At 37.1% G+C, this 27,688-nt stretch overlaps 7 protein-coding genes across 7 annotated transcripts; 2 read left to right on the top strand and 5 right to left on the bottom strand.

Annotated features, from left to right (window-relative positions):
• Positions 1–220: 220 nt before the first annotated feature.
• Positions 221–4,858, bottom strand: LOC145905512 (E3 ubiquitin-protein ligase CHIP-like). Its single transcript, XM_082992734.1, has 8 exons — positions 4,550–4,858; positions 4,178–4,252; positions 3,603–3,726; positions 3,041–3,206; positions 2,441–2,513; positions 2,324–2,380; positions 2,011–2,127; positions 221–1,577 (listed from the first exon to the last, which is right to left on the bottom strand). Exons 1-8 carry the CDS (start codon positions 4,637–4,639, stop codon positions 1,452–1,454), a joined length of 828 nt encoding a protein of 275 aa, XP_082848860.1. The 5' UTR covers positions 4,640–4,858; the 3' UTR covers positions 221–1,451.
• A 309-nt stretch (positions 4,859–5,167) lies between these two features.
• LOC145905511 (WD and tetratricopeptide repeats protein 1-like) lies at positions 5,168–7,745 on the bottom strand. Its single transcript, XM_082992732.1, has one exon. The coding sequence runs from the start codon at positions 7,661–7,663 to the stop codon at positions 5,699–5,701; it is 1,965 nt and encodes a 654-aa protein (XP_082848858.1). The 5' UTR covers positions 7,664–7,745; the 3' UTR covers positions 5,168–5,698.
• Positions 7,746–9,888: 2,143 nt separating this feature from the next.
• LOC145905582 (cellular tumor antigen p53-like) lies at positions 9,889–11,897 on the bottom strand. Its single transcript, XM_082992825.1, has one exon. It carries the CDS (start codon positions 11,830–11,832, stop codon positions 10,810–10,812), a length of 1,023 nt encoding a protein of 340 aa, XP_082848951.1. The 5' UTR covers positions 11,833–11,897; the 3' UTR covers positions 9,889–10,809.
• An 884-nt stretch (positions 11,898–12,781) lies between these two features.
• Positions 12,782–14,391, top strand: LOC145906726 (isochorismatase domain-containing protein 2-like). Its single transcript, XM_082994180.1, has 6 exons — positions 12,782–12,893; positions 12,976–13,071; positions 13,222–13,382; positions 13,450–13,524; positions 13,776–13,889; positions 14,190–14,391. Exons 1-6 carry the CDS (start codon positions 12,806–12,808, stop codon positions 14,259–14,261), a joined length of 606 nt encoding a protein of 201 aa, XP_082850306.1. The 5' UTR covers positions 12,782–12,805; the 3' UTR covers positions 14,262–14,391.
• A 121-nt stretch (positions 14,392–14,512) lies between these two features.
• On the bottom strand, positions 14,513–21,349 carry LOC145906725 (eukaryotic translation initiation factor 3 subunit B-like). The gene is made up of 18 exons (XM_082994179.1): positions 21,095–21,349; positions 20,583–20,775; positions 20,319–20,438; positions 19,967–20,024; positions 19,561–19,689; positions 19,224–19,381; positions 18,775–18,921; positions 18,273–18,339; positions 18,104–18,150; positions 17,569–17,779; positions 17,159–17,236; positions 16,968–17,082; positions 16,511–16,589; positions 15,973–16,108; positions 15,657–15,782; positions 15,326–15,512; positions 15,049–15,167; positions 14,513–14,909 (listed from the first exon to the last, which is right to left on the bottom strand). Exons 1-17 carry the CDS (start codon positions 21,231–21,233, stop codon positions 15,067–15,069), a joined length of 2,091 nt encoding a protein of 696 aa, XP_082850305.1. The 5' UTR covers positions 21,234–21,349; the 3' UTR covers positions 14,513–14,909; positions 15,049–15,066.
• Positions 21,350–22,318: 969 nt separating this feature from the next.
• LOC145905666 (pre-mRNA-processing factor 39-like) lies at positions 22,319–25,198 on the top strand. The gene has a single exon (XM_082992923.1). The coding sequence runs from the start codon at positions 22,380–22,382 to the stop codon at positions 24,984–24,986; it is 2,607 nt and encodes an 868-aa protein (XP_082849049.1). The 5' UTR covers positions 22,319–22,379; the 3' UTR covers positions 24,987–25,198.
• Positions 25,199–25,397: 199 nt separating this feature from the next.
• LOC145906204 (uncharacterized) lies at positions 25,398–27,646 on the bottom strand. The gene is made up of 6 exons (XM_082993626.1): positions 27,253–27,646; positions 26,872–27,022; positions 26,634–26,803; positions 26,424–26,578; positions 25,943–26,030; positions 25,398–25,881 (listed from the first exon to the last, which is right to left on the bottom strand). Exons 1-6 carry the CDS (start codon positions 27,436–27,438, stop codon positions 25,495–25,497), a joined length of 1,137 nt encoding a protein of 378 aa, XP_082849752.1. The 5' UTR covers positions 27,439–27,646; the 3' UTR covers positions 25,398–25,494.
• Positions 27,647–27,688: the final 42 nt, after the last annotated feature.

Raw genomic sequence — 27,688 nt, 5'->3', positions numbered from 1 at the left:
ATAGTGTGGGAAATTTTACAGGTTGGTTGCTGGGCTGCTGTTTGCCTTGAAGTGGCAGCGTTGGGCGCAAAACTTGAAAGTTGACAGGCACGGAAGTCTCGGTATTCCTATGATGAGATTCAAATTAGGATTGCCGCGATCAAACCTACAGGAAAACGCATTTATCGGACAGAAAAATTACTGTCTGCAAGCTGATGAGACCAGATAGGCAGAAACAGTATGCAGAAAAATGACAGTTGCATTTATTTTCCAATTCTTTTACAAAACAAAAGTAGAACTATTTGAATTAAATGGGGCTTTGCATCCAGGTTGTAGTGTTGCCGGATTCGCGAATGCGGTTTTAACGCAACAGGGAGGTTTTTTTCAAATACTTGTTCGGAGTTGATCACCTCCAATAAGTAACTCGATTTTGGACATGTTACAAGTTCTAAGAAAATGAACTTCGCCGCAACAAAAACAATATTTTCACCCATGTTACATCAGAAATTTTGATGCGAGTTTGCAGATGGAAAGAGTTAACGCCCGGTATTACAGCAGCAAATACATAGGAATCGCTTGACTCAAAACACATATGACAGAAAAAAAAAATTTAAACATTGGAAGAAAATTCACATGAGCAGAAATAATGCACCATACTAAGAAAGAGTAGAGTCTGCTTGGAATACACAGCAGGAATATGCAACAAACTCAGGGCCGTCCTCCAATCATGTTTCAATCAACTACTATTGCAAATAAATATCACCAAAAAAGCTATAATTTTATAAAAGTACATCACGAAGTATGCTGTACGTAACTAGTAACTAAAAGCAAAATAGGAAATTGGAAATTTCGTTTCAGGGTTAAGATCCAACTACAATTATTAAAAATAACCTGGCCCATAAAGTCTCTCGATAATTACTGCCACAAGTAGATCTGTGAGTAGATGCCTACAATAGTTATTTTGCCTCAATTGTTCCAGATAGACTGAACTAAAAAGCGATTTAAAAGGGGACACAGTGTAGCGAGAATAAACATAAACAAATGTTAGCAATCTTGGCCATTTAAGGATTTGTATGTGGCAAAAAAATGTAATTACAACTTCATCACAAGCAAGTTTCACATTGCCATGTAATTGAAAGCTCAATCAAGTTTTAAACTTGGGCATGTCATTAAGAAGCAAACATAGGGAAAATTTGTACATTATATGTCAGTCCACAATTTCCAAAGCACGCCAAGATCATTTGTTTCCTTCAGGAAAACGAAACAACACCTACAACAACATCTCATTATCGCCCTCATGTGATTACAGTTAATTTGCCATCACTTAGGCAGCTATAAATTCCCATGATGGCCTACATCACTAAACCCTTTTGTTGGAAAACAACAATCCACTCAAAAAAGGGCTTAGTTTTAAACAATAATGATCACATCATCAAGAATGAAAAATTCAAATTCAACGACAGCACTTTAAGCTAGTAATCTTCCACCCATCCATTCTCATCGATGAAGTGGTTGATCACATCTTTCATGGCAAGATTTGGAATCAGTTGGTTCAGTTTCAGCTCATGTCTTGTTACTGGGTCAAAGTGGCCGACTCGCTACAAAGCAGAATAGTTTTGCAACTTAACATGTGCCACAAACAACACAGAATATATGTCCAAAGTTGGTTGGTCAGACTAATCTTTGCATGGTGTGACAGTGTTTGGTAGGTTTTAACACCTTAGATCAGTGTTTCCCAACCGGTGTTACGCGACCACTAGTGGCACGCGACGCATTCCAGGTGGTACACGAGCACCTTTCAGTAATTTTCGGATATAGTTCAATTTTAACTGTTGTGCACATTGTTTCAACCTATACATTGACTGAAAAAGCTAGTCCAAGTTGAAATCTCTGTGTCTGCTAGTTTGAAAGCTAGTCCAGTGCCACAACTACCAACTCTACTGACAAAATCATATAGTTCAAAACAGTGTGCACCACTGTCTGCAGATTTAGTATTGAGGAATGTTACAATAAATTTGGAAAGACTTTTACCTGTAAATGTTCCTCAATATCCTTTTTATCGTAAGTAATTCCGCTTGGCGTGATAACCGGATTTTTCATTATTTCAAAGCTAATTTTTCCACAGAGGTAATCGGGGACTTCGCGCTTCTGTTGTTGTGAACAGAAAATAAAATCCTTAATTGCTTATAAAAATATTTTGAATTCATTGCCTACAAGGGCACTGGTCTGTCAGCATACTTAAATGATTTACAGCTATAAATTATTTAGTAATTACCACAAAAACTGGTAAATTCCTATTTTTTTTTTTTTGAAGGCAGACCTCAACAACAAAAAAAATGTTTACTTTTCGTCTGTCATCCACTTGAGCAAAAAGGGAGTTGAGTTCATGTTTTTTAGATTCCTGCAATTACAAAAATAGTCAGAAACCAAAAAAAAAAAACCAGGAAAAAACTTTTCTTACAAATCCCGCTTCAATTTCAATCTCAACCTTTTCTCCTTTTTCTTCGGATTCAGCTTTGCGGGCTTCGATGGTTCTACAAAGATTGTTGGCTAATTACAAAAATTTTATAACCATGTACAAAAAAAGCTTGATATAAATAATTGGCTTTTTGTTTAAATGGAAATTTACAAACACTAACTAATTTTTTTACTTTTGCCGAGAAATGAAATTACATAAACATTGCAATACATCAAGGATGGGATGCACTTTTCAGCTAAGGGGCCTGAATTGAATTCACAACTCAAGAACTCAAAATACATCCACACATTTACCAATGTACACTGTTTTTTAAGTTATCACAGTGGTTTTTTATATATTTAATATTTTTATCCGGTATTCATCTTCCAACTTATTATTTTGTTAGATATTATTATAGGCACATTCTCTACTCTTCTAAGAGTAGAAATTTAAGTACTTGACACAAACAGGCCAGATTTGACCCCCATGGCATAGTTTTCCGTGTCTGGAATATGTGCCTATAATAATATCTAACAAAATAATAAGTTGGAAGATGAATACCGGATAAAAATATTGTTGGATCGATAAGAAGCAGAAAGATACCGTTTTTTGTCGTCTTCAATTAGTTTGTTCAGGTAAGTCTGAAGCTCAATTTCTGAGTCGATTCTTTGTTTTTCCTGTTTTTCCCACTTTCGCTTTCTAGCAAGTCTCAGAGTGGCCGCAATGTCATCTCCAAAATTGAGTTTCTGCTGCTTTGCCAATTCGTGTGCTAAAAAATGGCACCAGAAAATGAAAGTTGGCACACTAACAGATATTGTATTCATACAAACAACAGTTTTATGAATGTTTAATAATTTGCATTTAGCTGAGATTTTGTAAATGTTCTTGTTCTGGACTCCATTTTGAACTAATCACAAATTTATGAAAATAATAACAACATTATCACAGGATTGTTTTTTTTTTAGTGACAATATAATGGAGCCAGAGAAAGGGCAACTTGCCAAACTCTTATGCTTCAACACATTTTTAAGTTTAACTCTGGTTACAAATTTTGAACAACCAACAATATACATTTAAAGAAATTGTGTTTGCATATGTATGTTTTTAGAGAGGTTTTTCGAGATTGCCTCTCAGTACTCAATGACTGTACAGCAGACATATTAACCTTTGGATAAATGACAAATTGCTTCATCAAATTTTTCCAATTCTACATCAGATTGACCCATGAAGAAATGGCCCTTTACTGATTCTGAATCATTTTCCAGTGCAACTTTGCAATCGGTTACAACCTAAAACGTATAAAAAATCACAGTAACTTACTGCTCACTGTCATAAGTAGGTAGTATGTAGTGGGCAGTTCAAAAGTAATCTAATGAACAAGATGTACATGGATGTGCTATTTTACTAATGTAAGAGAAATGTTCTCTACATTAAAAATCAATATAGATTATTGTTCGTAACCTAATTAGAAGGATTAACACCTGCCTAATCATAACTATGTTTGGTCATTCAGTTACCATTTATAAAATGATCTTTATAGCAGAAAATCTTAAATTATAAGCGCACATATTGAGAGTAAACATGCTTTTTATAAACGGCACAACAGGAATAAGTATAAGACGGTATTATACAACACAACATAGAAAAGGTTTTAGAAAATCTAAATGATAATTAAATATAACAGCAAATAAACTTTGTAATATAAATTAAAAGTTTGTATGTTGTATAATGTTACTTTACCTCATCCCATCGTTTAAGTTTAAGGTTGCACAACGCTCTGTTCGTATAAAACACCGCAGTCGTCCCATTCTTGTTCTAAAAATAAAGCATTCTACTAAATAAAATTGTAAAAACGATTACCGTTTCACATGGGCGTTAAGGCTCCTAAAGTAGTATATATACATAAGTAATAGCATAGCCTGTCAACTATGTGGAAACGAATGTTTCTAAACTTTTCATACAGACATTGAAAAAAGAAACAACAATTATAACTCCACATAATATGAACTTCTATGTCTCGTTTTAGTTTAGTTCAAAAATGCAATTTGACAATAAAACAGTGTATAGATCAAACAAAGTTGTTTTTAAAAGGATATTTGTCATACAACTTACTATAGCTTTTGTGTACTGTTTTATTGCCTCCTCATACTTTTTTTGTGAAAACAGTCTATTCCCTTCCAACTTGTATTGCGTGGCAGCCATTCTTACCTACGCTGCAGAGTGAAAAACACAGGAAAAAGGCAAAATTAAAACGTACAACAGCAAAAATCCCCGAAAAAATATAAACACACAAACAAATTCTAATCACAAGTGAAATAATTTCATCATCAACACCAATGAAATAATTTGCAGACGTTATATTTTTCCATGAATTTCACAGCTTTCTTCCTGCCAGTTTTTCAAGAAAACAATTATTTTGAAACTACTATAAGCAGCCCCGCATTCCCATTCCAATGCCCATAAAAGTGCCAAAGGTTCCTCCACTTTGTACCATTGTCTTTCCAATGGTTCCGAACAGTTCCCGTCCCCTCTGGCCCATACGGAGGCCGCCAAAAGTTCCAAATATGACACCGGCACCCATTCCGACCATAAATCCCATAGTGAAGCCCATTTTAATCGTCTGCCAACAACTTGGCTTTTGTCCTTGCATCGCTCCCATGTTACTAGTGACAGGCATGTTGACGTCTTCCGAGGGTATAGCACTTCACAACAAAAATCCTGTCTACGGAGCTAAATGCAAACAAAAAGAAAATGCATTGCCATAAATAATGCAAGAGAATTGCTGTAGAAATCTAAGACAACACTGAGTAAATCGCAGAAGCAAAAAACTAGGTCACAAACAAACACCGCAATTATACAGCAGTTAATGTGATTTCTATGTGCAGAAATATAACATTGAGTCAGGCCATGCTTACAGAAAAGAACTGTTTTGTCACAAAGATACATAATACAAAATTTAACATAAAAAGCTAACATTATATACCCTATTCAAAAAGAACAAGAGTTGTTTCCAGTAATGCAACAGTTTGGAGTACATTTTACACTTTTTCGATTTATAATTCTCCAAAAAACAAAAGCAACATAAAACTAAACAAAACTGGAACTTAGTTTAGATTTTTTAAGTTTGATAAAACTAATGACTCTTATTTATCCGTGGTTATACTAAAAACAGTCCAGGATTTAAAGGGTTAAACTTTGACATGAAAATGAACAAGTCAATGTGTAACGAACGAAATATCAAAGTCTAAACATATAAAGCCACTAGCTTGTCCGACAGGGAACCCCTTCTCCACTTTCATCTCTATCAATTGTTCTGATTCCCATTGATAGCAGCATTGTTTCTAGAGGGTCTGTGTTCATCCGTTTTTGGTTGGCGGCAGCAGCAGTTTCCGTTTCCATAATTGTCCTGTCATCAGATTGGTCGTTTCCCATTGGGCTCCAGAGTCGCACCAAAGGATCTATCCCACTTGTTGCCAGCAAACAGGTATATGGGTGGGGTTGCAAACAATTAACGATAGAGTCATCTGCATGCATTACTCTAACTAGGTTGGCAGTCTTCTTTTCCCAGACAAAAAATGATCCATCATCCGAGCCAGCAATAATGTACTGTCCTCCACTACCCAAAAAGTTTGCTTCTTTAATATCAGTGGTAGTGTTGCAGTGACCACAGTACCGCTGCAGGTAATCATATGCTTGGGAACGAAGCATTATTTCTTCCTCACATACACCTTCTTCATCATCATATTCTTTTTCACGCTTCTTTGGACATTTCAGTTCATTTTTTATGTCCTTTTCCAACGCACAACAAGCCCGGCTTTTCGAGTAGTCAGGATATTTTTCTTTGAACTCGGCTAATGTGGTTTGTGCTTCTCTGAGCCACCGCAACTCATAAAGGCACCTCACCAAACGGAAATGTGCTTTTATGTGCTCCGTGTTGTAGGTAAGTGCCCTGTTACAGTCTTGGAGAGCAGCATACATATCCCCATCCCACGCTCGTTTGATGTATGCAGCGGCTCTATTCCCGTACAGAACTGATGATTTGGGCTCCAGGTTTATAGCAGCATTGTACATCATGATGGCAGCAGAAAACTGCTGTCTACTAAACAGGTCATTGGCCTTCTCCTTCAGTCTTTCAACTTCAGGTGATAGTAAAACTGATTTGTGTTGAGCTCCATCAGCACAGACATCAAGGTCTGGCAGTTTTGGGCGCTTTCCATTACTCCCAGTAGTGCTTGAGTGTGGTTTTTCTCCATGAGTTGACATGCCAGCTTTTACACTTGCATTGATTGATGATGGCTTCTTAGTCTTGCTTGTTATTGTTTGTGACGGTTGAAACAGAGCTTTCTGCCTGCAGTAAATGTCAAACAAGTACACTTGCTCACCGCCGATGTTAACAAGGAGCTCATTGCCTCCTGGACTGAAAGTCAGATATGTTGAGCACAAGTGCCTCATTTTCCTCCTATATTCCTTTTGCTTGTGCCTTAGGTGTCCAGGAATGAAGTAACTTGCACAGCCATTTGTCATGTACTGTGCATTGTCTTTACGTTTTTGTCCATACACCGGTGCTGTTGGTTGAACTTCTTTGATCATGCGTCGGTCATACAATCGAACGTAGGGGTCACTGGATCCTACAGCAAGCATGTACGAATGTGTGGGATTGATCGCGAGACATTTACATTCAATTCCATTTCCACACATAAGTTTTAGATCAACTATCACTCGCATTCCAGTCTTCGGTGGTTGTCGGAGGTCAAACTCACGAATTGTTCCATCTTCAGATGCCGCCCACAGGTTACTCGGTGCATTGGGACTTGCGACTATGCGTTTCACTCGTGAATCACAACTATAAGTGTGAATTCTTTCGGTGTAATTTACATCATGCACAAAAACATGGTTGTCTGCTGCACCGGTAGCGATTAAATTATTATTAGTATTTGGCACAAACTTTACAGAAAATATATTTCCATGATGGCTTGTTTGAATGGTCTTTAGGCGCTTGTACCTAAATGGGTCCCACAAAATAACATTTGTGTCATCTGAACCACTGGCCAAAAGTTTCCCATTCTGGCTCCAGTCCAAACAATTGACACATCCAGTGTGCCCAGTAAGCTCTTGCTCAAGGCTAAACCTTTGCAACAAATCACCATCAATGTAGCTCCGGTCTACGAATTGCTTGGGAACACGGGAATCGATTTCTCTGGCTCTCAAACGTTTGGTAAGGTCCATTTTCGAAAATTAATACTAACCATGCACCTATTACATGGTCGTCGTAGACAGAATTACTGGTACAAAATAGAAAAAAGGTGTTTTTTGCAACAAGCTTGTATTAATCCTTTACCCTATGCGTTAAAATACATTCCAAAACTTAAAGCGTTGCATCAAAACAATCTCCATCTCTCATGTTTTTTTTTGCACAACGCAGCATCCCATCAGAGAAAAGTTATAATCCGCATACCTATTTCGGCAAAAGGTCGAAATATGCACAAATTCTCAAAACATATCTTTCTTTGGAAAAAAACAACATCAAAAACTTACAACACTAGCCAAAATTACTATAAAGTTCGGTCAGAGGTCGGAGCTAGCAAACGTTTTACAACAGAAACTGTCACTTAAAACTGTAGCAAACGAAACCTCTACACATCAGCGTGTCTGACAGACACATATGCTAATGTGTGTCTTTCATAACACATGACACGGATCTCGAATGTTCTGCAGCAAATGTGTCACCCACAGATATCCTTTTATAATTTAATGCGTTGACCTTTCATCATGTTACAATTTATAAGGTTGATTTCTGTAAAACATGTTGGCATACCATGATTGAAAACAACGAAAAGCCTCCCAAATTCGAAAGCCAGTTATACAATTTCTGTTCAGCTCTGACAGAAACATTGAACGACCTTTAAGACCTTTCACATGTTCTGAATATATCAGCATTTGTTGCAGGGTCCACACAGCAATAAAATTAGTGCAAATAAACTATGTTTGTTCTGGTCACTCTGCAGACAACTTTAATAACCACTGACAGAAGCACAAAAAATCACACAACGTTATTGTATTTTCAACTCAAATGATACCGGAACTGTTATAATGTAGAAAACTTAAATGTTCACAGGTTTTTTTAAACTCAAGAGTGTTTATTTGGGTCCATATTTCTTCCTAAGGTTGTAATATACTGCAATAAATGGTATATTGAAAGCCAGTCCAACAACAGCACCCATTTTGACCAGCAAGACCCATTTGTTCTGGTATGGATTGAAGGGAAATTGATCTCGTGGAGACGGCTTGTGATCACTTCTTCTTAGTGCAGTCTGAGAAAATCCTCGACGGGCAACAACAAGTGCCCTTCCCAACATGTTTGCTACAAAGAAAAACATATATTAAGGTATTTAGTTGGTTGTTTAATAATTGCAATATTTGTAAAATTCATAAACTGTCAAAAGGGTAAATTACAAACAATATTAGTCCAGTTAATTCAGCAAAGATGAAAGTTTATTGTAATTATTCATGTTTAGAACAAAATTCCAACTAATGTAAGGAAGCTCTATTTTCATATTCTAAACTTTTTAATTTTACTTTGATCGTTTTCACTAAACATTTTATTGCAGAATTTTAGAAACAACCATAAACTAAAGGCTGTACTAGGTTACAATATTGAAAACAGTCCATGCCTACCCCTTGCATATGATATTTTTTGTGGCAAAATTATTTTAAATATCGTGGTTAATTAAGGCAGTGAAAATCTGTGTTATCATTAAAAATTGTTTGTTCACCATCAACCAAATTATGTAAGTTTGAATTTTAACTTAAGAGGCATATTTTTGAAAAAGCATATTCAGCATATGCTAAACACAATCGTTAAAAGCTTGTTTAAACATTACAATTAATTAAATGTGTTGAGTAGTATTTTTATTCGTGTACGAATATTCGCTACACTACACTTATACAACTTTATTCGTTACACGACGACACCAACCTTTAGCGATGTGCGTCTCTTTACAACTGAACGTAGGACGAACCAAGAAATGAACCTTTGACTTAGGAAACTTTAAACGGATGAGGGCTACAGTGGAAAAATTTTGTGGTCTTCTAATTTATGAAAACAAATGGGTACAGTAAAATCTTTTGAATTGTATTATTTGTCTGATTTAACTGATGTGCAAATATGCGCGTTCAGTATTAATTTTGAAAAACAGTGCAGTAGTATATACGTAATTTATAAAAAAAATACGGTCCTCACCACTTGAATATTTTTATCTAAGATAGTAAGAGATGAATTTGGTAACGGTTAATGTATTTGGTGTACTATAACCATACCTGACCAAAACCATGAGCTTGTAGCATCAAGCATGTTTCCTGGCCTAATTCTGACCACAATAACGAAGTCATAGAACAAACGACTCTCAGTATTACTCCAACAGAATTTATCATTGCAATCAAGTGCTTAGCAATAACACAAACCCTTAAATTATTGTTTGATGACACCTTTTGGTCTGTCTAAATTCTATTCACTTGTCTGTCTCTGTATAATATTCAAAAGCTCTTGAAACTGACAAAACATATTGCAAGAAACTTCACATAGTGTTTGTATGTGTAGAAATAACTGGAAGTGAAAAATACAATGGCCAGCAAAGTATTTGAAATCATTTTGCATCATGAGTTTTTGGCAGCTTACGGATTTTGTGGGAGCGTTAGGAAAGAAACTTGTTAAACCAACGCAGTCTGATACAGTTCACAAAATTTGTCTAATATTTCAGCTACGTTGGCCTAAACAAAATCAAATAGCCAAAGAGTATCAAAAGCAATAAAGTACAAAATGGCAGGAAACGTATGAAACTTTATGTACAAATTTCGGTTAAGCTGAAAAAAGTAAAGGCACAAAAAATACACAATGGCTGAAAACAGTAAATAAAACCTTCAAGAATCGAATTAAATAATAAAACCGTGATGGGAAATTTCGTTATCACAAAAAAACAAACAACATTTTCGTACGCTAAATAAAGTCTGCAAAGAAAATGTTTTGACAAAGAGACAGAGCACTTGCTAAAAAAGGCCAATGGATGATCTAGTACAGGGGTTCTTAACCTGGGGTCCATGAACCCCCAAGGGGTCCGAGAAGATACATTAAGGGGTCCATGAAACGAAATACAATTATTCCGAAAATCCACGTATTTTCCTCTGTCCATAAGGTTTCACTGTCCACGAATTTTAATTTTTCGACATTTGCAATGTGTTTCTTGCAAAGGGGTCCATGGCTTTACAAAGAATGTTTTAGGTGTTCGTGACCCAAAAAAGGTTAAGAAACAGTGATCTAGTACTAAGAACTGCTTGAAGTCAAAAAAATCCTCATTTCTTTTTAGATCCGCCACTGATTATAACTGTGTGTTTCTCTCTTCAGCATAGTACTTCTCTTTTACCTCTGGGGCCACATAGTCTTCAAGATCAAGTGCTGTTTTCATTTTTTTGAGAAACTCATATTTGTCACGTCCTTTGATTTCCAAGTAGAAAACATCATCTTCCTCACTTTTAGGAATTTCGCGCTTTCGTTTGCTGACCGGTTTCTTCTTTGTGACTTGCGTCTTTGAGCCAGTCGACTTTACCTTATCCTCTTCTATGCCCCTGTCCCTTCCAGGACAAGAACTAATGTGTATATCAACCACACATCTCCCTAACACATCACCATTATCAGTTTCAAGTGTAAGGACCAATGAAACAGGCTTTCTGTTGATGCCTGAACAACTTGAGTTGCACATGAACTGGTAAAGAATAACTGCGTTGTTGTTGCCATTATCAGTACTTTGATATGACACAGTCACATTTTCGCGGCCATTTAAAGCACTGCTATAAGAAACCATTTCATCTGGCATGCTTGCTCTAATCAAATGACTTGCAGCTTGATGTGCTGTCTTGTCCTGAAGTTTGTGAGTCAAGCACCTGGTTACAATGTCCATCATATTTTCTGCCTGGTTGTAAACAGGCACAGCCCTGACTACAGAACCTATGGGGGGAAGGGTGGTACACACAAAGTTCATTGGACATGTTGAACCCATTTTAACAAACCACTTTTTTATATCATTGGAGTAAGTATGAGGAGTGCATTTTGCAACAGGACTAGCAACGACTGGAAACTTTATGTCAAAACCATGTGGACCAAGATATTTCTCCATGCACAGAAATGGGGCCTTGTACGTGTTTACAGACTGCGGTGGTTCAATAATGGCTTCTTGTTTGATTACTGGAGTAGAAACTGTAGGTAGTTGTTGTTGCTGGGCTGGGACAGCATTTTCACAGTCCTTTAAAATTTGTTGCATGGTTGCACCAAGATCAATTTGACTCCAAATGTCATTGAAAGACTCTTGTGAATCAGGTAATTGCTCACCAGGATCCAGTTCCATAATAGTGTAGTTTTATTTATCTTCCAATTGACTCAATACATATCTACACAGAACAGGTAACATAAGTCACGTACTTTAAAAACATATTATCATTGTTGGTTAAGTAAATAATTACCATCTTGCATTCCATTAAACACAAACTACTTTACAGATGCTGATGATGTCCACTAACTAGCACAGCATCACCCTCTATATTATGAAATTGCATTGAAAAATTATGTCCAATTGAAACGATTTGTTAAACTGATTAATTGACCGATGTCACCGTACCAAACTTAATCAAAAGCGTGTTGCGACACTTTTTGGTCGAACACGAGAATAAAATTGCAACCTTGTTCCTCTTTTTGGTAATGCAGCGCTATTCGCGCTAAAAAACACCAACGCCTTCACGAAAACAAACACATCCACGAGGAAAAAATGATCACGTGACACAGACCCGCGAAAGTACCAGTGACGTAACAAACAAATCGACAACAACAATTGTTTTTCAAAAATGAACAAATGTGAGTTAAATTTGTCAAATATGGCGCAGAACAGCACCTGATTACAGATAATAGTAATTTTACATTGCTTTGTTAAGAAGTCCAACCATTTTTAAAGTGATTTTGGGGTTTTGTTGTAGTTTAAAAAGTACGCCACAAAAAGCGGGTAAAAACTAAAAAATAACTTTTGTTTAAAAAGCACAAATAAACATGCAACGACATGCGATTATGCGTATGGTCCTGGAAAAAGTTATTAAAAATTTATAATTTTGACGTAATTTTATAGTGTTGCGTAACGATATGGGGGATTTACCTGCAACACAAGCAAAAAAAATTGATGATTCAGCACAAAACAAACAAGATCTTACAAACCACGTATAATAGTAAAATGAGTTGTTCTTGTTTATTACGATAATAAAAATAATGCGATTTTTGTTCAATAAACCTATTGTTTCTTCGACAGATCAAAGTATATTAAAATATTTGCAAATATGGCGATTAGAAACTTGGGCAGATTGTCTGAGAAAACTTCAACACTATTCCTTTGCGACATGCAAGAAAAATTTAGACCAACTATTGGTAAAAAAAACATTTTTAAAAAACACACTTGTTCATTGTGAAATAAATATGAAGCTTAATTCTTTTTTAAACCTTATTGCAGCGTATTTTCCACAAATCATTGAGGTCTCAGCAAGAATGAAGGATCTAGCAAAAATCTTATCTATACCAACCATTGTAACAGAACAGTATCCAAAAGGTATATCACAATCATCCATAGAATCAGGGTTTTACTTAGGATGCTAAAAAATGGCTGAATTTACAATTCGTTAGGCATCGTAGAATGTTGGCAATCAATTGTTGTTTTTAGTGATTGATTAAATAAAATATTTATGTGTTTTTGTTAAAGGACTTGGACCAACTGTATCCGAGTTTGGTGACATCAGCCATGCAAAGAAATTTGAGAAGACGTGCTTTTCTATGGTGTTGCCTGAAGTGGAGAAGGAGCTCAGTGCCAATGGAAGAAAATCTATCATACTTTGTGGCATAGAAACTCAAGCTTGCATACTGGTTAGTAGTATTATCTATTTACACATTTCAGTAAATATATTTATTTTACAAAGGGCTTTGGTTTTAGAAAACTACAACAGATTTATTGGAAAGGAATTTTGACGTTCATGTCGTGGCTGATGCAGTTTCATCAAGAAGTCAGGTATTATACCAGCGACATCAGTGTTCTAAGATATGAATTTAATTATTTGAATCAAATGTTTAACGTTGAAGTCAGCTAATTTATAAAAAATAGTTGAATCGATACGACTTCGCCTGCGTAGGCATTATAATTTTTTTAGTCAAAATAGTTGGTCCACTACATAGAAATTTCAGATGATGATTTGACTGAGAGTATATGAAAACAAAAACATGCATATGTGTAGAAATGTTTAAAACAATGCACTTTTACAGGTTGACCGTTTGTTTGCGTTAGCCACTATGAGGCAAATGGGAGCCTTTATTACAACCTCCGAGACTGTTTTGCTTCAGATAATGGGCGACTCAGCACATCCTAAATTTAAAGAGGTACTTTCAATGCTTACAAGCAAAACAATGGATCAGTAATTAAAACCTTGTTTGCAGAATTATAAAACAACTATAATGGCCCGGTGATTTTTAAAATCTAATGAACAGAAAATATTAATGACTAAAATTATACCAGAATACATCCATTAAATATATACTGGGTGAGACTGGTAAAAGAATTAATACTGAACAGTGGCTGGGAAATATTACTGTTCTAATCCAACATTTATTGGTATATTTTTGGACAATTATAACCTAAACCTGTGGAATTTTGAAGTAAAATTGTTTCAATATTTTTAGGCTGTCAAGTTAATTCAAAAAACAGCACCAGACAGTGGATTACTTCAGGCCTTCCCATCTGCACCAGCATAAAAATCCTGTTTTTTACCTAACACTACCTTGAATTTTTAATTTTAAATCAGTAATTATGGTGTCTGTATTTTTTTTACACGAATGAGATAAACTGTGCAACTTTAAAAAAGTTGTCATTATTTTGGTGGCTTACCGGTATTGAGTGCACGTAATAACAATGTTTGAGAGTCATCAGAATTAATAGATAGCCATTATAAGTGATCAGCAACTGACATCTGCATGAATTCATGGGCTGGAAATGTGTCACACTATTGGTTTATCATGATGTATTTCAGTGTTTTGCAAACATAACTCGTACAAATCTCCACAACAGGACTTAATAGAAGGCAATAATTATCTCTAGTTTCTGGAGTCACAAAATTCTTCCGAACACATGCAAGTGTTTTGCAACAGAGGATAAAGGGCAATGGCATTTTGCAAATGTCGAGTTCACCAATGTAGAGCAACATGAAGCGGCGCAGGGTTTTGGCTTGGTTATGAATAACAGTAAGCAAGCAAAACTTCAACTACAGACTGAACCTGTTCCATGTCAAAACTTCAAAGTAGTTCATTTTCTTTGAACTCAAACAGTTATATACAGTAAAACACCACAAAACTTTGCACTAATCCTTCAGCAGATGAAGACTAGTGCAGTCTTCCAATAGTAATCTGCAAATATTTGAAGTTTCACTACATGAGTAGACACAACATTTGCTCCTACTATCAGCCACGCAATTTTTCTTTTCTGTGAATTTGATTTTGTAAACATTTCTTAGTCAAACTTTAAACAATATTCCTACAGACATACCGTGTTGCCTTCTAGCAACTACTCTTTGTTGTCTAATGGGATGATTTCTTCGTCAATTAACAATTCTACAGTTACTTCGTCCCAGTCTTCGTGACTGTCAACCTCATCAGTGTTTACACCTAAAATAATTAATCATAACAAAACGTGGACAAGAGCAGCGACAATTCTTATGAACAGAATCTTATTTTCCAGTACATGGCAATCAAACGGAAGACAAAATTTTAAGACATAATCCATTGTTTATGACAAGCAAAATTCTATTTCAAAGAGTTCTCACCATTGCGCAGCTCCCGTCTATACGGAGCAGTATCCTGGTAAATCCTCGAGCATTGTTCCTGGTAAGCTTTGTAAGCCTTCATAAGCTCACGTCGTTTACCAATGATTTCTTTGGAAACACGACTTTGAGCCAAACGATCTTTCGCATCGAACACTTTGCTGTATTCTTTGTGGTTTTTCTTGATTTTCTGTTTAAAAATTACACGAACAACATTAGCTTGTCATTTACCACACACACACACACACACACACACACACACACACACACACACACACACACAAAAATCGACAACAATAATCTTGATTGTTCCATATATTAAAGCCCAACTGACCTTAATCTTTTCTGGGGAAAGCAAAGTAGGTGGGCGTGGTCGCCATAGCAACTGGCACAGCTGGTCCAGAGGAACCTTTTTTAGCAGCCTCCCTTGAAACGACCAAACCCAGTACGCATTGTCGATCTGCACGACAAAGTATGAGATAAAAATGCAAATGACCGCAATTTTCAGTCAAACACTACTAAAATTAACCTTTTTTAAAATTAACCAATTCATATTATTGGCTCCACATTGCTTACAACTAAAATTAACCTGTTTAGTAAAATGTAGTGTTCAACATTACATTACATTAAAATTACTGCCAAACACTCACCTTGTGGGCCCACCAACTGACGACAGAGAAGAGGTATCGACCGGTTGGATCCCATTCCACGTCAGACACCATTAAGTGCTCACCGGAGTTCATCACGGTCATATCTGATGTGTCGATAAACTCCAGTTGACTCGTGCTATTAAAAATTATACTCGTAAAATTTAAATGGGACAATAGGAAAAGAAAGTCAATACAATCAAATCAACTTTAAACTGACAAGTCAGAGAAATATAAAAGAAGTCAAAAATTTTAATATGAAACCAACCAAGTCTGCTGGTGCAAACGTTTCAAACACTACGCTGTGTTTATAATCAGTGTCAGTTATTGACTGAACAAACTGACTGTGCCCAGCAAGGGGCAACCGACTTCAGCAGACTTTGAATTTTATATTCAGAATTATAAAGGTAAACTTTGTTTCAACAGAATGCATGAGAACAAGGCACAATAAACACTTGATTTATGTTCAAACTTGGTGTTTGGGCTATTGTAATACACAAGCCATGGGCTGATCATAGCAATATACTTAATCTTCACCAACCTGTTGAGGCCAATAAGGAGAACGAACTGACCAGCAGGCGACCAGAATATATGGGTGGCTTGCTTCCTGTCAAGAGTTTCTGGAATAAAATGCAACAAGTTTCTTCACTTGTTGTTGATGCCGCAGGGCACGTTTAACCATACAATAACTAATCAATTTTCTTGTATTAATATTAGTGCAATTGTTTACTGCTTCAGAACCAGTAAACCTAATGATCTTGATAGGATAGTTGTGATCACCAAGTAAGGACTTGCATCATGGGGCGAAACTGCCAATCATGAGCTTGCAGCAACAGACGTTTGCAACACTTAATTGTTGTGATGGTGAATGCTTTTGTAACAAAAAAATGCTGTCATAAACAAACTAACACACTTGGTTACAAGCCCCATATGTTTGCATTTAAATAAGGCAAGTTGGATCAGTTTTGTTTGAACTAAAACATTGCGTTTCTTCATACCAAGATGTTCCACTTTCCCATTCTTGATCTCATAGAAGGTAGCACTTATTCTTGGGGATTCCCCATGCAGACAGCAGAATTTGTTGCCCGTTGGCTCCCAGGCAAAAGCAATCACCTGTAAACAAACATAAGGAAATAAGTTTAAAAATACAGGTTAAAGATGCACAGAATGTGCTTCACCAAACGCCCACCTGTTCTTTTAGCTCCACAATATCCACTGGAACTTGCTTTTCTTGTATATGAAATATTTCAAAATTTGAGATGGTTGCCTGTATCAAGGATTGCCACATTATGCACAGATTGAGGAAAATCTTGGGTGGTCACGGCCAGGCGGCCATATACAAATTTTATGACAAAAAAACAAACTAGAAAGGTGACCATTTAGGATCAAATAGAAATGTTTGCCTGAAACTACTGTCAATGTACAACACAAGCTCTGCAATGGTAAGTCGGATACAGAGATTGGCAATTAATAAAACTCTAATCTTGAAAATAAATGAGAAACATACAATTAGATTTGCAGAACGTTTATGCATAAAACCATTTAAAAAGAACTAACTTTGTCATAGTGGCAACAGTAAAAACAAAACACTACACCTACTTTTTTCACTTTGTTGTAGCGGTCCACTTTGACGCAGAGGAATTTCCCCTGCTTGTGCCAGTTGAGACGAATATCAGACACGTTGAAGAGGTTTTTTACTCGAACCTCCTTCTTGGATGGAATATCCAGGATTGTCACCCGGGCCGGGATCTCGTTGCATTCCGGAACCCAAAATGCAAGCATGTTCGCCAATGGAGACCAGAAATACTCACTGCATTAACAGTTTAATGGTTAGATTTAAGGTTTAAGGATTTTTCTTTTATTCAAGGGTGATATAATTCAGCCCACAGAGAATTTTTATGGCTCTTAAGATAATATATACTGGTTGCATTTTGATGGTAAGCACATGTACTTAACTGGTATCTAAACAAACATGTCTACTTTGTGTTTTTTGCTAAAAAAATGCAGATTACTTTAGTTATCTGTCAAGTATTTGTTTCATCAAATATTAAAACATCACACATCCCTAATCAGAATAACAGCTGTACCAAGAAAAATATTCTCTTTGGAATCAAAACAATTTTATTAAGCTCACCTTACTCCATCAACAGGTATACTTTTCTTGTCCAGCAATCCCATGCTCTACAAAGACAATGTTTCATGTTAAACTTTTCTACAAGTTTACAAGTCTAAAAAATCAAAATATATTTGCAAGTGTGAGGTTAAGAGAAACAGCAGTGGATATTTTATGTAGGATTACTTACAGGGGTTTCATAGACACTGAGAACTCCTTTCGATTTTCTCACAAAATACTTTCCGTCATTGCTCCATCTGTTGAATGCAAACATTGTGTTAAGTTGAACAAACAACTAAGGTGTAACGTAGATTAAATGCGTATACATGTACAAAGCACCCTTCAAATTTCTTTACTGTTTTAATAAATACCAAAAAAATGAGGCAAATCACTTATGTTTTCACTACTGTGCTGGACAGGCAAAAAAATAACTTTAATGTTTAAATAAATTGCTACTGATGCTACCAGGCATATTTATTGCTGAATACTGCGCTTCTGGCAAACTTTATTTTATAGACGTTTATCAGCGTTTCGGCAGTTATGCAACAGCCTTCATCAGGAGGTAAGAAATGTAAGTTTAACAAAGTGGATACAGTTTAATGTTTAGTTAGCCCTGTAAAGATCTATACACATTGCACAGTGAATAACACAATTTTAACCATTTGAAAGTGAATTCTAACTCATGTTCATACTTGAATATTGGCCACTGTCTGTCATCAACCCCAGACATATCAGCATGGAAAGCTCTCTTCTGTGTCCCGGTTAAGACTTCCCATATAATGATGGACTGAACTTCATCATTCGATGCATCTTGCATTGGACTAAAAGTGACTAGATACCTGAAGGAAAAAAATAAGTCTTTGACTGGAACTCTTACATTTGAGAAAAAACGACTAGGCAACAAAAAACATAAATGCCAATGCTGAGAATTTTCTGATAAGCATGATAGTAATGAGGACATACTGTGCTTATGACTCTACAGGCTGTGCTAATCACATTGAAAGTATGTGCAGAAAGTTTGAAGCAAAACAATTATAAGTATTAAATACAGTGATTTAAATCATCTGTTCCTCTTCTTGAAAGACTAAAGCAATGACATGACAAACAACTGCATCTGCATGTCCACAATCGAATATCCCACCTTTCACAAGGAGAGAAGTCGATAAGTTGAACACCCGAGTGAGCAAACTTCTCGATCTGATTAAACTTCTCTCCGCCCCACAATGCCACACCTTTCACATGAAACGTTGCCAAATAGGAACCTTGGGGAGACCATTTTGTGTATGTTTCTGTCCACCTCTAAAAAAACAAGTTTAATAAAAGTAACTGTGACATTGTATATTAGAATTACACAAAGTGTAAAAAACATGTGTATTATTGCATACTGACACACACAAAATTTTACTTTTATAGAATCTTCACCTATATAATAGGACCAACATCAAACAAATTATAACTTTAAATCGCAACTGTAATACCGTTCTTTCCATCAAGGTAACTGGTTCTGCGGCGGTATTGAGGTAGATTGCTGTTTTATTTCCACCTTCATAGATCGCACTAAACTGGTCATTACTGTCTTCCTCTTCCAAATAATAATGCAAATTGCCCTTTGAGGAATATACAGATTTTTGTGATGGGTCTACAGTTTGACCATGAGCTGTGGCTTTTCAATGATATTATATGTTTTATAATTATCATTTAACAACTGATGACATCTATTTTCCAACAGTCATGCATAAATTTTATGAGCTGCATACAGATGTCCACACTTTTGACCCATAAGGTCTCATTAGTGCAGCTTGGCGTGACTGTGGACAATCTTGCAAATAGTTTTGATCAAATAGAACAAATTTTATAATGCAAACATATGGTATTCCAACTTACCACATCTTTGAATGGTTGCTTGTCTGGTGGCACCCAATTCTCTGAAATACGCTCATATCTAAAACAATGATTGCATCAGTAACTCGGTAATATTTATGAATGCTTTGACCAAACCAACAAATTATTGGTTTTCTTGTAAAGACAAATATATTTTGCCACAATAGCATCTTCAGTGTCTACAGAAGTAATGTAAAATTGCAATAATCCTTAAAACAACAAAAAACTCATACAACTACAACAAGCATGTCCTATGCACTAAAACCTTTACCAACTGTCTGTGAGAAGTGTAGAGTTGCATGCAATTAACTAGTAAAGATAAACCTGAAATACAAACAATTTTAATAACACATACTTGTCAAAGTCACTAAAATAATTCACTCGGAATGTGTGGGATTTATCCAATTTGTAACCATCCATATTCTTCAATGCATCGGTCACAGAAGCAGCGTTCTCGTACTCGATGAACACATATCTAGCATTGGGACAGAAATACTTGTTTAAAGATATTTGAAGGTAAATAACTGTACCCTTATAAGAAATAAAGCTATTTTGACAAATGTGCATTACACTGCATCAAACATAGAGGTTTTAAATATGACAACAGACCACAACTAACCCTTTCGTTTTCCCGTTATCTTCTGGGTAATAGTCTGAATGAATGGCACCAAACTTGCCAAAGATTTTGGTTAGAACAGATCGGAGTTTTGGCAATCGATCAGGGCCAACCACAGGAATGTTATCAACAACAATAACTGCATCGATTCCATCCGACTCCTTCGGCTTTTTGTCCAAAATATCTCCCAACAGTTCTGTGAAAACACAAGTGGTTGTAAGCAATGAAATAAATATTAATCTATGGTGTTTCATCCATGTTTTTGTGGAACCAAGCTGTCACTTTTGCAAAAGTGGTCATCGAGATATAATTATCACCTATGGCCATTGTCGTAACCAGCATTGACAACATACAAAACATATTGCAACCAAACCAAAGTAAACAAAAATCGTATAAACAAGAAAAAAGGCAATTTAGTCCACATATTATGTGTTTTGTATGTTTTAGACACATAGTACATCAAAGTAAAACACGACATATTATTGATTTGACAAACTCAAATAGAACTATTTTACCTGAGTCGGAAATATCATCCACATAGTCTTCCGGATCGCTGAAATCCGGCTCCTCTTCAAACCCGTTCGTCAACTCTCCCCGCTTTTTCCTGGGCTTAATTTCCTCCCATTGCTCTTCGCCGTCCATGCTGTTCACCATTTCTTGGTACACTTTTTAGGTTTTTGACGATTACTTTTGGTTTTGAACGTAGAATTGGAGAATTTTTGGAACTTTAATTTTCGTGCAACCGACATTTGCGATAAGTGTGCGAGAGAGAAAACGTGTGGCCGCCTTCTGTCCAAAGCGGTAGAACAAGTTGTAAATAATATTTTTTCCCTCCGCTGGCAGCTTATTTTAAATTGCAGAAGTCTTGTGAAAACCACAAATAATGTTCAGAATCGGAAAGCAAGTAAGCAAAGAAGTGATACATCACATTTTGCCACGGAAAATTCGATTTGTTAGATTTGTGCTAAAAAAAATTGAGAAAAATTTTAGTTTGCGCTAATAGCAGTGCGCAGTGCAACCACGATATTGAAAAATCAGAGTCAGCAATAAGAACACGATGATTTTCTGTAAGGCGCACTCATATAAAATGTAATTTCTCATGGAAAACCTTGACCAGTGAGGGCGGGTAATAGGCTGCGACAGACCACTTTAGACACTTGGTGTGTACCTGGCCAGTCCACAGCAAAACTTATCTAATTGCCAAGGCCGTACCAAAAAAGGTTTACTTTGTTTAATTTGAGTGGACATATGCGTGTCTATGGACAGAAAGTTTCACTCACAAGCACATCTAATTCAAAATTGTAAAAAACAAAAAAGTTGTCTTATTGGTGCTCCGCTCATCCGTCACAACAAACCTCGCCGTTTCCAATATGGCGGACGTCGGGTCGCGTGTGAGATTATTTTTTATCTGAATTACTGGTTTTACGATAGAATAAACATAAGCTTCACATGTGTAGATTAAAGCATATTGTCATTTTTGAATGTTTACAGTTTTATGACCTTTAAATTAAAGGTTTAAGTGTATCTCTGACGTAGGCTACCGTAACTTCTGCTGCATGTTTGTATTTTATCTTACATGCTGGATGCATGCAATAAATGCACTAAAAACTCTGCAGTTATATATTTAATAGCACAGTAAATATTCAACTAAAAATGCTCAACGACCACATAATAACAATTTGCAGTTCATTTTTTAGCGGTGTTTAGTTAATTTTTTTGCTTTTCTTAATTTTGTCCCAGGAATTATTTACTTTGTAGGCAAGTCATTTTAGATTTGATAGTTAAGTAATATCACGTGCAATGACTCGCAGAAAGAGAAAGACTGCATCAAAGACTAAAAAATCCCCAAAAGCACAAGCAAAAGAGGAGATTGGTGATGATGATGTTGAGATGCAGTTGGATTCAGAGACTCCGGATGACTCAACTGCAGGATCTCAAGAGGATGTTGAAGAAGAAGAAGATGGAGATGATTTGGATGCTTCCATAGAAAATGCACCAAAAGAAGTTGAAATTATGGAGGGCCAAGTTGTTCCTGAGGAAGAAAGTGGAGATAAAGACGAGGATCAGGTTGCACAAGCCAATACATCAATGGAAAATGTGGACGAGGCCAAAGCAGAACAACTTCCTACAGGTGATGGATCTGTTGATGTGCAAGAAGAAAATAAGGAAGATAATCCTGCACCAGTTGATGATGGAAATAATGAGCCTGAAAAAGATGCAGAAATGGAGCAACCAACCCAGGAAGATGAACAATCTGAAGAAAAAGATGCAACACAAGAAGCAAATTCAATGGAAGTTGGTGAAGACAATAAAGAAAATATTGAACAGGCAAAAGGTGATGAACAGGAAAGTGAAAGTGTTGCTGAAGTGAAAAAGGATAAGGTCCTATATGAACCAAAATACATTGATGGTGAAGATGAAGATTTGGTGATTGATATTGATCCGGAGTTTGATAATGAAAATGAGATCGTCGAAGGTGATGAGTCTGCAGACTTTTTGAAATACTGGCGAACTGTTAGTGACAGTCCACACGATTTCACTTCATGGACATATTTGCTGCAATTGGTTGAACAAGAAGGAAAGGTTCACTTGGGTCGCAGGGCATACAATGGATTTTTTAAAAGGTATCCTCTGTGCTACGGCTACTGGAAGAAGTTTTCAGAGTTTGAAAGAAAACATGGAAACCTTCAGAGGGCGCAGAAGATCTTGGAAAGGGGTGTTAGAGCCATCACACTGAGCACTGACCTCTGGGTCCATGTCATTGATTTTTACACAAACCATTACAAAGGCTTGGATGCCGGTAAAGACAAGGTCCGTAAGGTGTATGAAAGAGCAATAAAAGCTGCTGGAGCTGAATTTAGATCTGAAAAACTCTGGAATAAATACATCCAATGGGAATTAGTGAACAATGACTGGTTAGCAGTGGTGAAGATTTATGATCGCGCCATTAGGACACAAACACAACACTACTCCATATTTTTCAACGACTTTAAGGAGTTTGTAAATACTCACATGCCTGAAGACTGGCTTGAACCTGAGGAGTACAAAGAACGCCTTTCCAAGGTTAGAGAAACTGCTGCAGACAAAAAAACAGTTGAGGCCAAAGTTGATGAAAACGATGATGCGCCACCTGGTGAGGAAGATGGAAATAAACCTGCCACTGATGATGAGATCAAAGAAATCAGACTTGCTGTGATAGATGAGAAAAAGCTTGTATATGATGAAACAGAACAAGCAGTCACAAAGATTTGGGCATTTGAAGAAGGAATTAAAAGGCCTTATTTTCATGTCAAGCAACTGGAAAGGGCTCAGCTGAAAAATTGGAGAGAGTATTTAGACTCTGAAATCAACCGCGATGAGGATAATCATCAAAGGGTAAAGATGCTTTTTGAAAGGTGCCTGATTGCCTGTGCTTTATATGAAGACTTTTGGTTGAAATATGCCAAGTACATGAATAAGATAAATCCAGAAAGTGCACGAGCAGTATACAAGCGTGCTTGTGAAACACATCTGCCCAAAAAGCCAAACATTCATATGCAGTGGGCAGCCCATGAAGAGCTACATGGAAACTCTGAAGAAGCGGGAAGAATTTTAAAGCAGCTTGACAGAACGCTTTCTGGCATGGCTATGATTAAAATGAGGCGTGTGGCTGTTGCACGAAGATCTGGAAACAACCAAGAGGCAGAGGATCTTCTTCGTGCTTATGTGGCTTCAGCAGCGAAAGATAAAGAGGAAGTGTTTTACACCCGAAAGTTGGCTTGGTTTTTGTTCAAGATTGCTGGCAAAAAGGAAGAGGCACGTAAACTGCTTAAAGATTTGATTCCCAAGTACAAGAGTGACATTCGTCTGCACAACGATTTGGTTGAAATGGAATTTCAGTTGGCTGGTGGCCCTGATGTACCCTCTGACGAAGCTGAACATCTTGCTATGGAGGCATTTGACATTGCTCTTCGCAGTGAAAAACTCACTGATGACCAAAAGCATTCCTTCTCTCAAAGAAAGGTCGAGTTTTTGGAAGACTATGGGTCGGATGTTAAGAGATTGCAAAAAGCTTACGATGAACACCAGAAATTTTTAAGGAACCAAAAGAAAAGGGCACAGACAGAAGGTGGTGACACAAACCCTGCCAAAAAAGCAAAAACTGAATCCAGTATCTCCGTTGTGGGAGGTGCCTCCACTCAGATGACAAACGGCACTCAGTACACTTCAGCTACAACAGTTTCCGCAGCTGCTAGTTACATGAATAGCACTGCTCAGCAATCTGCCACTCAGCAAACTGCCTACACTGATCCAAACATGTATTACCAGCAAAACTACTGGAATTATCAGCAACAGAAGCCAGCAGATGCAGCCACAGCTCAATACAACTACAACCAATGGAGCCAATATTATGCCAGCCAACAGTAAGTATTGGACTTACGGACATATACTGACTATTTGTGTTCTGGCGTCCATTTTTTTACCGTGTTGCCTTTTCACTGTCTATTACCCTCTTTTAATGCCTTGTGAAATAAAAGCAAGCAAGTCCAAGCATTCAATTCTACATTCCTGGAGCTTCAAGGATGGATGGAACATGTTTCTGTACATATTTTGCTCAATAAAAGTGCTACGATTCATTATTTTTGTTGTGTCTTAGTGATTTAGTGAGAAAAATTTATGCTGCTTGTGCAAGACTGATGTTATTTGTGGGCTTTCTACGATAAGATAAGAGCTCTGTGTCTTCAAATATATGCATAGTTAACTTTGTTAGAATATAAAATACTATTTCATGATGTAGGGTCAAATTTATATGGATTCAAGCTGAAGGAAAGTCATCCGTGTAACAAAAAACTTACTGAAATGATAAATGCTGTAAAAACAATTGGCCAGATAATCAAACCTAATAAAATTGGAGCTTTCAAAGTAACCCACAATCTTACATCGCAACAGCGTAGTGTCCGCAGAAACTCAAGTTGTACACATTCGCCCGTGGAGTTCTTTGGTTGAACGACAGCGCGAGCTTTCTCGGCGGACAAATCGTTGGATTTCTCTGTCCCTTGAATCGAGTGTCCCTGTTTAAATTACTCATGGCAAGAGCCCACATTTGTGTGTACTGAGGGTTCATGTCCACTGGAAACGTTCTCACGTGGCCTCCGTGCTTGTCAAACATCACAATCGACTTTGTGACATCATCGCTGACGAACACGCAGTCGTCCTCGTCAACGCAAAGCCCTTGAGGCATCATCGACCCTCTTACGCACCTAGTGTCCACTCCTGCAGTATCAAATCGCCGCAAAAATCTTCCACTTGGCGTTTCGTAAACCTGCGTCATCCGTCCATTGCACGTCAACACGAGTCACGGTAGAGTTGACACAAAAGCTTACCTTTACTGTTTGGTCTTTCCGGTCGGATATTAGCACGTTTGATTTTGAGTCAGAGGCGATGAACCATGGCATTCGAAGGTCTTGATTTCTGGAAAAAGTGCATAGGAGCAAAGTTATCAATATACGGTGTTGTTGTTGTATACATGTGTGGTAAAATAACGCCTTACAAGCAATTGAGCCATTTTGATCAGTGAGATGTAGTCAGTGCACAAGTCTTAAAAGTTATTGAACATGTTCTCTACTAATTTGTTAAAAAAGGATGTAAAGCTATTGTTTGTTTCTTTTTTATATATAGAACAGGTATTAGGAACACCAATAACGAATTTACTTATAATTTTTAAAATGAAGAGGCTGGCCCATAACGTACCGAAAAACTTGACATGTATTATTTATTTTAAAGACGTTTCGACAAAAACTTGCGCCTTCATCGGTGAAAGTAAACAACAGATGTTGATTTCTACTCAAAACGACGAATAATTACCGGATTAAAACTCGCTGTTCGCCTTTCAACGGGTTCACCTCTATTATCTCAGGCTTCGATCCGAATTGTGACGTCATGGCGCCGCTTCTCGGATCCCACATTGTGACGCATCTACCTCTGACGTCAGTCACGCACGTGGTGGCCAATAAACCGTTCTGAATAAAAAGTTAATTGAGTAAAAACGAAATGAAATTAATTTTGCGATCCTACCTCCATGCTGGTCACGTGACAGCAGTTTGTGACGTTACAGTGGGTGAGGTGCGACACCAGGAGGCCATCTACGTTCCAAATGGAGACACCTTCGCCGGTGCAGATTGCAACTTGGTCGTCGGAGTTGCGAATGTGGGAAATACCGAAAAGCACGACGTCCCTGCCGCTATCTGTTTTGGGGAATAAGAAGTGAGAGGCGTTGATGAACACTTGGGAAAATGCCACGGTTTCTTCTTACCTCGTGATGGAAAAGTTGACTTCGGTTTTCCTTTATCGTCGAACACCGTGACACGACCCAGGGGATAGTTCACAGATGCAAATTCAGAAGTTACAACAAGTTCCGAGCGAGGTAGAAAGGTAACATCCGGGATACTCTCGAACGCAAAACCCTGAAACACGATTTTACATAAACGCTCGTCTGCAATGGACTCGCAAATCTTCCGATGTATAAGAGATTGGTTTACAAACAGCTTAAATAAGTCCAGAATAAAATTATCACTATTCCGTTTAAATGGCAACTTTTTAAGCAGAATAACTATATGTGTAGACCTAGTTACGGATATAACTAGGAGAGAATATTTGCTATGTATTGTAGCTGCCGCTTATTTTTCTGTGCTACCTTGCATTTGTCTTCATATTCTTCTCGTAAAATCATTGGTCGTTGAACTTTCGGAATCAGCTGTTTTCTCTTCTCGTCACGCCTGTTGTAACCAATTGCGTAGCGCAAAGACGCACGGACATGTCTGTATTTTGCTTCTGCTTGTGAGTGGGCTGACACTGTCCTTTCCAACCCACAATTTTCCATTTTGCGTTTACTATGGTTTCAGCATATGTCCTCTCGATCTGTGGCTTTTTATAACATATCTCTTACCTACTGATAACTGCGGCATAGATCCACTTGATACAACCCACAGATAATGTCGAAACACAATGAGGCGATCGCGTTTGTTGTAATATGATATAACCTCACCACGCTGGAGTCTCGTTTTGTTTATGCCGGTTACACATAATTGTCGGTCTACATGTGTTTTGGTTTTCCTAATCAGTAACAAAAA

Source organism: Ascidia mentula, chromosome 6, assembly GCF_947561715.1.
Source record: "Ascidia mentula chromosome 6, kaAscMent1.1, whole genome shotgun sequence".
NCBI classification, from domain to species: domain Eukaryota; kingdom Metazoa; phylum Chordata; class Ascidiacea; order Phlebobranchia; family Ascidiidae; genus Ascidia; species Ascidia mentula.
The sequence above is the reverse complement of the archived record's forward strand: the minus strand, read 5'-3'. Positions and strand labels throughout refer to the sequence as shown.